This window comes from Carettochelys insculpta, chromosome 3 (genome assembly GCF_033958435.1).
Source record: "Carettochelys insculpta isolate YL-2023 chromosome 3, ASM3395843v1, whole genome shotgun sequence".
Taxonomy (NCBI): Eukaryota; Metazoa; Chordata; order Testudines; family Carettochelyidae; genus Carettochelys; species Carettochelys insculpta.
The window spans coordinates 162,509,996-162,524,763 of NC_134139.1; the positions used below are offsets into that span (position 1 = coordinate 162,509,996).

A 14,768-nucleotide genomic window follows, 5' to 3' on the forward strand; every position below is an offset into this window, starting at 1 on the left:
CCTGCGCCTACAACCGCCGCCGGCGGACCCCCAGCTGCTGGCCATCCTCCGTCGGCAGCTGGAGGTCGTGGAGCAGCACCTCCAGCTGCAGGAGCGGGCGCTGGCCTGGCGCCAGGAGGCATGGGGGGCCTACATGCAGACATTTAACCGCCTGGTGGACTACCTGGCCCCCCATGCCGCACCGGCCGACCCATCGCCCGCCCTGCCCGCTCCTGCAGCCCCACCACCAGCTGCTCCGCCCGTCGCCGGCCCGTCCGCTGTCGCCCCGCAACCCACCCGCGAGGGCCAGAGTGCCGAGGGACCCCTGGAGCCACCTGACACTCGCCGGCCCCCATACCTTCTGGTCCAGCCCGCTCCCACCCAGCCACGGACCAGGCTGCAAGTGCGGCGGGGCTCCCGGCCGCCCACGCCCAGTGCCGGGCTATAGGGGCGAGGGGCCCGGGACGTGGCCCCCCCCTTGTATATAGTTGGACCCTGTTTTTTTGGTCCCCCCGTTTGCCCCGTCCCCCCCATGTAAATAGTTCTCCCCTTTATCCTCCCTGGTTTTCTTTTTATTATTTATGGCACACAGTTGTTTCTTTGGATTGTTTTATTTTTGTACATATTGCTTTTGTTGAACGTTTGTACCTAGTTTTCTGTTTGTGGTTCACATATTTATTTACATCCAAAAAAAAAAAAGGTTCGGAAAGAAAAAAAAAATTTACGTTCAGCCACAAGTGCGTGCTGTCATTTGTCCAGGACAAGTGGGAGGCAGGGGCGGTGGGGTGCTCCATGGTGTGGGCGTTGGGGCAGAAGTGTGGGGGAGGAAGGGGCGGGCAGTAGGGGGCCTGGGCAGAGTTCACCCCGCGGCCTGTTCGTCGAAGTGGGCCCGCAGGGCCTCCCGGACCCGGGTCCCCTCGGGGTCCACCTGCCGACTGGGGGCAGCAGGTGGCTGGACGTGTGCCCTGCCGGCCTCCGCAGCCCAGCCCTGGAGAAAGGTCTCCCCCTTGCTCTCGACCAAATTGTGCAGGGCGCAGCAGGCACCCACAATGTGGGGGATGTTGTTGGGGCCCGCATCCAGGCGGGTCAGGAGACATCTCCAGCATCCCTTCAGGCGGCCAAATGAGCGCTCCACCACCTGGCGCGCACGGTTCAGGCGCTCATTGAAGCGCTCCTGGCTAGCGGAGAGATGGCCCGTGTAGGGGTGCATGAGCCACAGCCGGAGGGGGTAGGCCGCATCTGTGATGACGCAGAAGGGCATGGTGGTGTCCCCCAGAGGGATCTCCCGCTGGGGGATGTAGGTCCCTGCCTCCAGCCAGCGGCACAGGCCCGAGTTCTGGAAAACCCGGGCGTCGTGGGTGCTGCCAGGCCAGCCCACGTAAATGTCCTGGAAACATCCCCGGCTGTCCACCGAGGCCTGCAGGACGACAGAATGGTAGCCCTTGCAATTGAGGTATCGTCCGCCACTGTGATGCGGGGCGCGGATGGGGATGTGAGTCCCATCCAGAGCCCCGAAGCAGTTGGGGAAGCCCAGGGTGGCAAAGGCGGCGATGGTGGCATCTGGGTCCCCCAGCCTCACGAGCCTGTGCAGGAGCATGGCGTTGATGGCACGCACAACCTGCAGAGAAAGCACATGGGACGGCACCAATGAGGGGTGAGCAGGGTGTGCGTGGCCCTGCTCTGGCCTGCCCTGCTCTGGCCCCTTTGCCCTGCTCTGGCCCCGCTGCCCTGGCCCCGCTGCCCTGCCCTGCCCTGCCCTGGCCCCCCTGCCCTGGCCTCCCCCCGTGGGTTCGCTTACCTCCATGAAGACAGCCCCGACGGTGGCCTTGCCGACACCAAACTGCTGGCCCACGGATTGGTAGCTGTCCGGAGTGGCCAGCTTCCAGACAGTGATGCCGACCCGTTTCTGCACTGTGAGGGCAAGCCGCATGGCAGTGTCCTGGTGCCTGAGTGCGGGGGTGAGCCAGTGGCACAGCTCCAGGAATGTCTGCCAGGTCATCCTGAAGTTCCTGAGCCAGTGGTCGTCGTCCCTCTCCCCAAGCACCAGCCGCTCCCACCAGTCGGTGCTGGTGGGGTAGCTCCACAGCCGCCGGCGTGTGAGGCGGGGGGTGGAGCCCTGCTGCCCTGGGGGCATCTCCTCCCCTGGGGCAAGGAGGTGCTCAGCTGCCTCCCACATGGCATGGGTCAGGGCAAGCCCTGCTCCTGCCGGGAGGGCTGGGTGGACTTCTAGCTGTTGCTGCTGCTGGGGGTCCCTGATTGCGGTGCCCGGGGTCTGTGTGCCTATGGCTCCTCAGACTGCGTGCTGTGCAGGCTGTGTGTGTCTGGGAGGGGCCCTTTAAGGGAGCGGCTAGCTGTTGCCCCGGAAGCGCTAGTCCGCCCTGTGACCCTGTGTGCAGCTGTGCCTGGCAGCCCTATTTCGATGTGTGCTACTTTGGTGTGTAGACGTTCCCTCGCTGCGCCTATTTCGATGTTGTGCTGCGCAACGTTGAAGTTGAACATCGACGTTGCCGGCCCTGGAGGACGTGTAGACGCTATTCATCGAAATAGCCTATTTTGATGTCGCAACATCGAAATAGACTACTTCGATGTAGGCTTCACGTGTAGACGTAGCCTAACAGAGTTTAAAAAAGAGCTCGATTAAATATTTGGAGGTTAGGTCCATAGATGGCTATTAGCAAGGGGTAAGGTATGGTGACTAGCCTGTTGTCGAAGGCGGGAGATGGATGGCAGGAAACAAATCGCTTGATCGTTGTCTTCGGTTCACCTCCTCTGGGGCACCTGGCATTGGCTACTGTCGGCAGACAGGATACTGGGCTAGATGCACCTTTGGTCTGACCCAGTATGGCCGTTCTTATGTTCTGATGTTGGTGTCAGGTGACGGGTGTTTGTCACCTGGGTTAATGACTTTACTCCCATCCCTTGCATATATCTTAGTAGTTAATAAAGTCAATAGGTGTTCTGATGTCCTATTTTCTTCTATTTCTGTTTGACAATTGATACATTTACTTTCACTCTTCCCTTTGAAACATATATTTTGGATGTTACTTGGATTCAATCTCATCAAATGAATTTTAAGCTGCAAAAAAGCAAATAAATGATTCTCAAAGCCTTATCGTTCTAGCAATTAGATGTAAATTTGAATAAAAAACCTGCTTACAAAATGTGTTTGCACGTGAATCCTGTTCCCATGGTTAAATGGATATTAAGTTTATATTATATTCCATTCTTTTTGTGCTCAGGGTTAAATTAAATCCACATGCACATCATTGTTTTAACACAATCAGTGGTTTGACCCTTTTGTTACTGTCTCTGTAAATTTTTGTCTGATCCCCACTTTTGGATAAAGAGACACATTTTCTTCTCAGATCCACATAATATTTTTCTGAGTTTTGTAATAAGTTTTGATGGAAGGGGTCACGTTTTTATTTTGCTATCCACACATGAAATCATAGTTAATATGCTGCTATTTGTGCTGGCAGATTGTGTGTGTTTTTTACAAAATTTGGCGCCATTTAGAAGAAAAACAATAGCGACAAAATGCCAAGAACCATTTTTAGTGGCATGTATTACTATACATATGACCTGGAAATAATTAACTTCTGCTTTGACCCTCCTCATATTACCAACTTTTTTGTTTATTTGTATATTTTGTTTGCTTTCAGAGGCCCCAGTCAGGATTGTTTTAGGTGTTGTATAAACACATAGGAAGATAGTATTCCTGCTGTGAAGATTGCGTACATGTGTAACCCAAAGGAAGCTATTAGCCAATATGATTTTTGCACATCCTTTCAATAAATACGGTCCTTTTTCTGGAGATATCGTCTGATGTGTAGTTCAGCATATTGAATGTACTGTGTTAATCAAGTACAGTTATTTAGAACGCATGGACAAGGTTAGGCTCCCCTACATTTATGTACAACCATGTCTAGTTATGGAACTCTTACCACTCAGACCCAGAAGGCTTTTGGAATCCTGAAATAGCTTGATGGAGCAATAGTTGGAAAGCAGATTTATATTACTCAATGGCTACGTCTACACTAGCACACTATGTCGAAGTAGCCTATTTTGAAGTAAGGACATCGAAATAGGCTACTTCGACGCATATTGTCTACACGTCCTCCAGGGCTGGTGCTGTCGACGTTCAACGTTGAAGTAGCAACAGGGAACATCGAAAGGAGGTGCCCTGGAAGGAAATGCAGAATGTCCACACACACAAGCGCTTCCCTTCGAAATGAGGGGTCAGCAAAGCCCCCAGCCGCTCCCTTAAAGGGCTCCTCCCAGACACACTTACCCTGCATAGCACAAGATCCACAGAGCCGACAAACAGTTGCAGACCCTGGGAATACAGCATGGACCCCCCAGCTGCAGCAGCAGCAGCAGCCAGAAGCCCTGGGCTAAGGGCTGCTGCGCACGGTGGCCATAGAGCCCCGCAGGGGCTGGACAGAGCGTCTCTCAACCCCTGAGGTGATGGCCAGCATGGAGGACCCCGCTACTTTGAAGCAGCGGGACGCAGATCATCTACACGCTCCCTCCTTCGACGTTGACCGTCGAAGTAGGGCGCTATTCCCATCTTCGGATAGGAATAGCAGTTTCGATGTCTAGCCGCCTAACGTTGATTTCAATGTCGAAATAGCACATGGTGCATGTAGACGCGACGCATGCTATTTTGACATTGTGCCAGCTACTTCGAAGTAGCCAGCTAGTGTAGATGCACCCAATGTGAGTAAAGGTGGAGGACTGAGTCCGTTAGTATCTAATCAGCTTTCTATATTTTTATTGCTTTCTCCTGTAATTGATACCAAAAGTTAGAATATTGATGGTTAATCAAAGTCCACAGTGTGTCGTAATTAAATGCATCATAAAGATAATTCTGTTAGATGGAATGTATATTATCAACACCTAAACTAGAGTTTAAGTGTAGTGTACACTATAGGATACTTACAATTCTAAAGTTTGTTGGCCTAATCTTTGTTCACAAGCTGATGTTACACTTACGTAATTCCACTGATTACTGTGGAGCTGTTCCTGTTACACGTTAGTGAAGAGGAGATCAGAATCATATGTGCAGCATGGAGCAGAATGAACTACTATAACAAATCCTTTTGTTAGTATTTAAGGTGCTGCGTTTCTGCTGTTTTGTTTTACTGTAATTCCGATTTAACAAAATCTGGGTTTGCTTCTTTACTACTTCACCCTAAGCGCCTCATCATTATTTTTGGTTTCCAGTGGGGACACCATAATGCTAAAGAAAGCGCTTAATATTCTTAGAATCAGGGTGCTCAATTGTAGAGCATTTTAATTCTCATTTTTCTTCAGTTTCTTAAGTGTTAGTGCATCTTTCTTTTCTTCATCTGAACATACATACAAGTGTGCACATTGCTTTCTCTTTCATTTGCTATCCATGTTTCACATGACTGAGTTTGTAGGTGATTTTACAGGCCTGGGTCGAGTGGCTCTTCAGGTGGATATGTTTCCATTTGCTTCTTTCTGTCAGTTTCTGGACATTTTACTGTATTTTTATAGTTTGGTACAATAAAAATCCAGTGAATTCACTGTTTCCTAGTGGAAATTTATTTGGAATAAACATTTGTAAATATATTTTGTATATAGTCTGGCTGAATATATATCACCCTAACAAAATTAAACAAACTTTTTTCATATACTTCATTTATGAAAAGAATAATTTTCCTTATTCATTGTGAAAAGTGTTCTTTTCCTATGAGAACACAGACAAAATATCAGTAACTTTTGCAGAAGTAGCCTAGTAAAATAACACAGGTTTTCAGTGCATATATATAATTTGTTGGGTGTATGCGTGTGTCTACACACAAACCTTAATATTTATAATATACAATTAAATTTTTTACTGGTTTCAGTAAAAACTTTCTGCTACTAATTTTAGCAGTACTTGATAATACATCAGACCCTTTTATAATAAAAAAAAATCAATTTATTGGAAAAAATGCAATGTACATAGTTAGAAAGATGAAGAACATTGAAACCACAAGTTTAATCAAGTCATCGTCTAAGATAAGGTTCAGTTGGCATTCCATAATGTAGAAATGATTGTGCTTTTTTTGTTGTTTTTTGTTTGTTTGTTTTTTAAATCTAATTGGCTAATTGAGCAGTAAAGGGACTTCAAAGTAGTGCAGGCACTTCGAAGTACCCACGGCTGACCCATGGCTACACGCAAGCTGACACTTCAAAGTTTCACACTTTGAAGTTGCCAGGGGCCGGGGGAGGGAGGGGGAGATTTAGCCTAATGAAGTGCTACATATGCACTGCACACTTCATTAGTAATCTCCTGACACCCTAATTACCATGCCCCCTTCGAAGTTGGGGGCTAGTCTAGACACAGCCATTGTGTTTTTCATAACTTTACTCTTGTATATATTCCAATATAAAGCTTTTATATATTTATATATTCAGTGTCTTAGTAAGTGAAGAATTTGTTTTTTATGGTATGGGGCTTCTCACACTTGTCATAACTTACGACCTCAGAGTATCATAATTTGACCCAGATAGGATGAAACTCACGGCAGAATTAAGGGGCTAAGCATGTGAAAGTTTTATTTCTGGGATGGATTTGAGTGGTTTTTTTCATTAACACTTTGGGCTATGTGTAAAAATGCAGTCAAGTTGACCATCCTAAATCACTGAAACTGGTCCTCCTTAAAGTTGCTATAAGGCTATCCATGTCTGAGAGCAGAAATGAAGACACAAAACCAATCATCTCCAGTATCCTTCAGAATCTGATTGCTCCAGAGTAGACAGGAACATAGGATTTGTTGTATTGAAGCAGACCATTTATCTGTTGCGTTTGGTGCCTTAGCTCCGACAGTCATCAGTAGCTGATGCTCCATTATAAGGTGAAATGAACCAGAAAATTGCACAATCATTATCTGTCTGGGAAATATTTTATGTCCTGAAGCATGAGGTTACATCTGCCCTCTTGTTAGCAAGCATAGCGACAAAGGATAGAGTTGTGAAAGAAAATATTTTGCATGAAATTGCAATTTTTCTTACCACCCAAAGTGCTGGTCATGTAAACATGTCATGTTAGATCTAAAAAACAGCTGGTTTATTTGAAACTGTGATCATGCCGAAGTTGGCCTGTATATAATATAACAGGAAACCTTATGGGTATTTCCTTCTCTGCTTTGTCAGGATTTTCTCTCCTCCATCCCACCCTTGGTGGGGCAAAGGTGGGGACGTGACCCTGCCCACCTGCGCGTTTGCAGTACTGGCAGGAAAGTAGAAGGGGAAGCAGTGAGTTCTCAGTGTTGCCAGAATCATTAACTTGCATGTTTCTGGGTTGTATCTGATTTCCTGGCCATGTTTCTAGCTCAAATCTAAAGCAAATGTTGAGCCTTTTTTAATGTTTACAACATTTTTGGAATAGCTGTTTTAAATATTTAACACTACTTGGTTTTTTTTCCCCCCTCAGGGAATTCCAGGAATTCCTGGAAGTCAGGGAACAAAAGGACAAAAGGTATTTGATAATAATTTTAATTATACAGTAGTTAAAATCTGCCCAAATTTAGTTTTTTTGACTGAAGAAATTCAGGAGTACATATTCAAAGGAAAAGTGTGGGGAGCAGGTTGTCCCAGAGCCTGAGCTATAGCCAAAGCCTGAATACCTATACTGCACAGTTATAACCTGCAGGGCAAGCCCTACAAGCTCATGTTATATTGTTGCTATGTGGACATACCCTCAGAGAGAGTACATAACAGAAGTTGTGTTGGGTGTTATGGGCGTTAGACTCCTTTCATGTCTCCACGATTGCTATCCTGACTTGGGCCTTAGAAATCACTTTTAGATTCACACACTATAGCTCTGAAATAAAAGCCTTTTGAATAGAATTAAGCTGCCCCTGATCTGATCTGACCTGATGCTGAAGGAAAAGGGGGAGAGCATATCTACCTCCTAGAGCAATAAGAGAACAAGGAACTCTGCTTGCCAAGGGTAGTTTGAATGCCTTTCTAAAGAGGATTCATTTTCTTTAGTATGGCTTGGCCATCCCTGTCTTGGATGCTGTACAGTGACTCATGCTTCTAAATCTTTTATGCAAACTGCAAATTTTCTGATCTATTTTTTGAGTTCTGCAACTAGAGCAATTAGAATGGGATGAAAAAGGCTACCATACTTAATTGCATTGCCTAGCACTTGGAAATCAAGCCTGGTTTGTAACTAAATTAGCTCTTTATACAAATATATTTATGTGAGATTTTTCCAATTGTAGGGTGACATTGGACCTTCAGGGCAACCAGGACCAAAAGGATCATCCGGGGCTACTGTATGTTTCTACTACTGTATTCATTTGGTCATTGCTTTGTCTATAGCTAGACCTTCTTTGTGGGTGTCAGAAATTTTTACTGTTTGAGATGGAATTAAGCAAAATCACAAAAATTGGCCAGGCATTTTTATGTTCCACTCTTCCATTTGCCTGTCTGTGTGTGTTAGTGTGAAATTGGATCTTGTCTGTTCCCCAATTTTTAAACTTCTTGTACTTTTGCAAAGCTAGAAGGCTTGTTTGCATGATTAGACTGAATGCATGTTCTTTGTATAAATATGCATATTCTACCATTGGGGTTAAGTTCTGTACTCACAGGCATCTGGCTGTGCAGAGCACCAGTCCAGAATCAGGGCCTTTGTTTACTTGGGTGGCAAATATCAGTTTTAGGCTTAGGCTGCCATTTTTGCTTGTGGTTTTTCCGAGCACGTTTGAAAGCCACATAGATTACAAATTCGGGGAATGGTCAGCATTTTTGTACTTGGCAAATTATATTAAACTAGCTTTGCTGTCCAAATTCCCAGAAAAATGTGATACTCCTTTTTCTTTCAAAGCTGGTGATTTCTTGGCTGTCAAAGCAGCAAATAATTGTTCAGTAAACTGACATGAAGATGCATGGATTATAAAGCCAAAAGAGACCATTTTGTTAGTCTAGTACAATCTCCTGCACAACACAGGCCATGAGATTTAAATGAATTAATTCCTGCTTCAAGTTTAATAGTTGTAACAGAATTTGAGCACATCTGCCAAAAAAAAAAAAACCAAATCAATTTTTCATTTTAAAGGTTTCCAGTGGTGGAGAATCTAAGCACATGCCTTAGTAAGTTGTACAAGTGCTTAATTATCCTCACTGTTAAAATTTTGCATCTTATTTGTAGTCTGAATTTATTTAGCTTAAACTTCAGACACTGGGTCTAGTTATGGCTCTGTTTGCTAGACTGAAGAGGTTTTATTTATCAGGTTTCTGCTCTCCTTGTAAATATTGTAGATTGCATTAAAATCACCCCTTAATGTTTTCTTTGATTAGATAGATTGTTTCAGAGAGATATCTGAGTTAAGCATCCAGTTCCCTATTTTACTGCACGTGCCCTGTCTCTCACCTGTTTGATATAATGGATTTCCAGATACTCTGACAAATTAACTTGACAACTTCATCTTTCACCTCTCCACATATTCTCTCCATCTTCTGTGCTCACTCTTTGTAACACCACATCTCCTCTTCCACTCCATCCTCACTCACAAATACCTTTTCCTCTTGTGTCTTTCTCCTTATTTCAAGTGACGCTATCTCAATGCAGATTTTCTCTTTTCATCCCAGCCTAGTCTGCCTCCTGTTCATGATATTATCCTTCCACTAAAGTGTGCTTTATTCAACTTTTTTTCCTATCCTAATCTTTCTTCTTTCTCATCTCATTCTGCCTCTGGAATTCCTGCTTTTCTTTCAATAAACACTTCAGGATCTATGAACCTTACTCTTTCCACTGAGTCTTGGTTATTTTTTTCATCCTTGTATTTCTACCATGTGTCGAACTCTGCTGTCTTCTCTGTCTTCTTCAGTATGGTGAACCATAATCAGTCATTTCCAAATTTATGAATTCTTGATCTGATATCTGGATAACCATTTCCTGATCAGTACCACACTGTACCGAAAACCTACTGATCGCTATACTTATCTACACCCTTCTAGTTTCCATCCTGCACACGTGACTAGATCCATTGTTTACACTCAAGCTCTTAGGTACAATTGCATTTGCTCTGATCCAACTGACAGAGACCAAAAACTACAAGAACTTTCCCAAATATTCATAAACCTGAATTACCCACCAGGAGAAGTAAAAAAACAAATCAACAGGGCCAGATGAATACCCAGAGACCAGCTACTCCAAGATTGGCCCAAAAAAGCCAAGAACAGAACACCACTGGTCATCACCCACAGCCCCCAACTCAGACCACTGCAACGAATTATTAAAGACCTACAACCTATCCTTAATCAGGATGCCACACTCCAGAAGGCACTGGGTGACATGCCTGTTCTCTCCTACAGACAACCCCCAACCTCATGAGGATCCTCACTAACAGCCACAGTCTATACCCCAGGAATACCAGTCCTGGAACCTTTCCCTGCAACAAAGCCCGCTGCCAGCTTTGTCCACATATCTTTTCTGGAAATACCATCACTGGACCTAACCAGGTTACTCACAGAATCACGGGCACTTTCTCATGCTCCTCTACTAACATCATATATGGCATCATGTGCCAACAATGCCCAGATGCTTTGTATATTGGACAGACTTCTAACTCCCTTAGACAAAGGGTCAATGGGCAGAAAACAGACATCAAAACACTCCAGATCCACAAACCGGTTAGTCAACATTTTAATGGAATGGGGCATTCTGTCAATGACCTAAAGGTATGTGTTTTACTGAAAAGGAATTATCGCACCGTTCTGGAAAGGGAAACAGCCGAGCTGTCTTTTATATTCAAATTCGGCACATTAACACATGGTTTAAATCATGATGGGAACTTTGAGTCACTATAGGGGCTTGTCTGCATACTTGGCTCAGTCTAATTCTTGACCTTCCCCGCCCCCACCCGTCCACTCTCTGATTTGCTCACCTTGATTATCTTTTTCTGATTTGTCCTCCTTGCTTACTGTTTTTGGTTCTCTGTGCCTTAAATATTGAGTCTGTTCTGGTCTGGGTATGGTCTGAAGAAGTGGGTCTGTCCCATGAAAGCTCACCTAATAACCTATTTTGCTAGTCTTTAAAGTGCTACTTGACTGCTTTTTGTTTTGATAGTGTATAGACTAGCACGGCTTCCTCTCTCTTACCATTTTACACGTAGTTTTTATGTGTGATTTCCTAGGTTAATTTAAAAGAAAAATCAAGTTCTGCTATGTGTAAGTGTAATGTCCTGCTTTGGCTGCCATCATGAGCAAGGCTTGATCCTGTACCTTCAGTACTGCAGCATAGACTTCTATTACTCTAGATAAAGAATGAACTAGAACAGTGGGTTACATCAGCATGATAGGTTCATAGTTACAGACAGCATAATTGGGAGTATGCTAATAAAATTTGCAGATACAAAGTTGGGCTTTGCCAATATCAAAAAGGACTAGAATATCATACAAGAAGGTCTGTATTGCCTTGATAACTTGAAGTAAGGCCAGGTCTACACTAAGGAAATAAGTTTATTTCAGTTATTCAAGTAATGGCAGTTGACTGCCGACCTCTGACAGATCAATTTTGCACATCTCTACCAGACGCGTGAAATTGAACTCTGGAAGATTGACCTGGTCAGGGTCAATCTTCCATGTAGTATAGATAAGTCCTGGGAGAAACGGGTAACTTAATAATGGAAAGTGCAAGGTCATGCATTGAGGGACTAATAAAAAGAATTTTTGAAAGATGGGAGACACATCAGTTGGAAGTGATAGAGGAGGAGAAATACCCGAGTAGCTTGATCAATCACAAGACAGTTATTAACTACCTGTGTGATCTGGCTGTGAAAAAGGCTTATGCAATCCTAGCATGCATGGGATGAGGTATTTGAGGAGAAACACAATTATCATTGTACAAGGTATTAGTGAGACCTTTTCTGGATTACTGTGTGCACTTCTGGTTTAATATGCTTAAGAATGATGAATTCAAATTGGAATGGATATAGAGAAGGGCCATTCAGATGATCAGAAGACTGGAAAACATACCTTACAAGAGAAGACTCAAGGAGCTTGGTTCCTTTAACCTAACAATGTGAAGGGAGGTATGATTACTCTCTATAAATACAAGTGGGATAAGTCCCAGGAGGGAGAAGAGTTATTTCAGCCCCAGGGCCAGCCTTGGCACAAGAACAGATTAATATAATCTGGCTGTCAACAAGTTTAGACTTCAAATTAGATGAAGATTTCTAACGGTCAGAGCAGATAAGTTTTGAAACAAGCTTCCAAGGGGATCAGTGGGGACAAAAAACCCTACATTGTTTTAAGACTGAGTTTAAAGTTAATGTGGTAAGTTTATGAAGAAAACGGTATGACGAGATTGCCCACAATGGTAAGTGTTCCATCTACAACTGCTAGTAGCAAATATCCGCAATGGCTAGGGATAGGATACTGGATGGAGAAGGCTCAGAGTTACTACAGAAAAATTTTTTCCTGGTATGTGTCTGGTTGGTTGCTCCCACATGCTCAGAATCTAATCTATTTAGGGTCAGGAAGGAATTTCCCCCGAGTCAGATTGTCAGAGACTCTGAGGGGTTTTTGCCTTCCTCTGCAGCATGGGCCATAAATCACTTTCTGATCTATAATAGAGCCACTAGACTAGCGGATTCTCTGTAACCTGAAGCTTTTAAATAATAATTTGAGACTTCAGAAACTCAGACAAGGGTTACAGGCCTGTCACAGGAGTGGCTGCATGAGGTTCTGTGGCCTGTGATGTGCAGTAGTTCAGGCAAGGTGATCAGGATGGTCTCTTCTGGCCTTAAAATCAGAGAGTCTGTGACTGAGTACTTAGCTTTGTCACTGTTTTGCTGAGAGACCATGGAGATTAAATGGTTGAACCCTACATCTCCCACATCAGAAATCTGGGTACGGTTCCTAGTTTATGGACTCTCTCTGGGTATTGTGATGGGTGATTATAAAAGGAACTTCATCCATTTTGTCTGTCCTGACTGGAGGTTCAATAAGGTAGTGCACACATATTTCAAATACAGTAAACTCTTTCATATCTGGCAGCCCCAGGACCAGTTGGTTGCCAGATATTCAGATATTCTGGATAATAGAGAGGTATACCTAGCAATGCATAACACTGAAGAAAAACAAAATTAGATATTAAGAAACAAACAAATGTATGCCAAATACTTTATTTATGAACAACAGTAGTGTTGTACACTGAAAGTTTATACTGCATTTTCTGTATGTATTTGCATTTACTTACATTTTCTGTAAGTATAGTATAGTGAAACTAAAATTTACTTTTGGTTAAAATGCAGCTTATTTGAGAGTTCTGGGTGGAAGAATGCCAGATATGAAAAAAGTTTACTGTAGAAGTTAGAGTGATTTTGTGTGGTTGGTGAGCTGGTAGAGTCTGGTGGTTTTTTTGTGTGCAGAATGCAAAGATCATACTGTAGTGAGTGAGACACTGGGAAATGGCAGCCTTCTGGAGTTCATAACTCAGCCAGTTCTGCATCTCTCTGATACTGAGATGTCAGGTTCTTGCTGCAATAAAAAATGCTTGGGCCCAGTGAAAATAGTACTTTGAGGCTTTCTTATAAGGGTATGTGTTAGGTAACCTAACTACTAAATTACAAGTTCTTTGGGGCAGGCACCCAGCTTTCATACATATATTTTGTCTGTCCTAACTGGAGGTTCAATAAGGTAGTGCACACATAGTTCAAATATAGTAAACTCTTTCATATCTGGCAGTCCCAGGACCAGGTGGTTGCTGGATATTCAGCTATTTTGGATAATAGAGAGGTATACCTAGCAATGCGTAATACTAAAGAAAAACAAGATATATAAACAGGCAGTATTGCCTATTTGTTAGTGCACTGGACTAGGTCACAGGAGACCTGCATTCTGTTTTAGACTCTGGTTCTGGTAGTGACATCCTGTGTTAGATGAGCTATGGCTAGAAAGTGTTATATAAACGATAGGTATTATTTGCACTAGGATGTATTGGGTGTCTAGGGAGGGGTAAAACCTCTGGTGTGGGGACTTGTCGTGTCTCTTTGGGGGCAGTTCATTTACCTTTGGTCCCCACCTGGCACCCAGCTCTCACCCGTGTCTGCAAGAAGCTGTAGCATGCAGCAGCCACACCCTGATAAACCACTTCGACAGGCAGGCTAAACCAGATGAGGGTAGCTGGCAGGTCTGAAACCTGCAGTGAGATAGGGACTTGCCTATCCCAGCATGCAAAGTCAGCCCTGGTGGAGTGGATGGATGAGATCAACAGCAAGATCCAATGACGAGGAAGGCGGTTCTGCAATGCTCTGTGGAGAGTGAAGGGCATGACAAGGCACCAAAGATGGCATGGCCATCCACTGCAGCCTCAGAAGTCCCAGCCGTGACAACTTCTCATACCACTGGAACCAGGCTTCTGAGGTCAAGAGAGTGGAACTGCCCCTGTGCATTGGCTTTTCCACTTTAAACATTCTCCTGCACAGGTTCTTTGCACATTCTCATCACTTCTGTCTACCTAAAAGTCCTGTGGTGATGGCGGAGGGGTGAAGCGACAGGTGGAGGTGACCACTGGGAGTCGAAGCGCCAAACCTGCATGTAGGTGGCCCATGGACTTTGGTCGGTTGACTCTGACCCTGGGATGACAGAGGAGTTCGGCAGCATCCCAGGCGACCAAGCAGGCCTTTTTTGGGAACAGCACTGCTCATCTTCAAAATGAGGGAGAGGACTAGAAAAGGTGTCCCAAAAATTGCTTGTCCCAACCAAAATGGCCAGCATGCCACAGCTGGTAGTTTTACCCTCACAGAGGTCAAAAAGCAGTG

At 44.5% G+C, this 14,768-nt stretch overlaps 1 protein-coding gene across 1 annotated transcript in view; it reads left to right on the plus strand.

Moving 5' to 3' along the window:
* The window catches only part of COL21A1 (collagen type XXI alpha 1 chain), a 203,010-nt gene that overhangs the window by 133,391 nt on the left and 54,851 nt on the right, over positions 1-14,768 (plus strand). The window contains exons 18-19 of the mRNA XM_074991138.1: positions 7,427-7,471; positions 8,223-8,276. Coding sequence (XP_074847239.1) covers positions 7,427-7,471; positions 8,223-8,276 — 99 coding nt within the window. The remainder of the gene's footprint in view (positions 1-7,426; positions 7,472-8,222; positions 8,277-14,768) is intronic.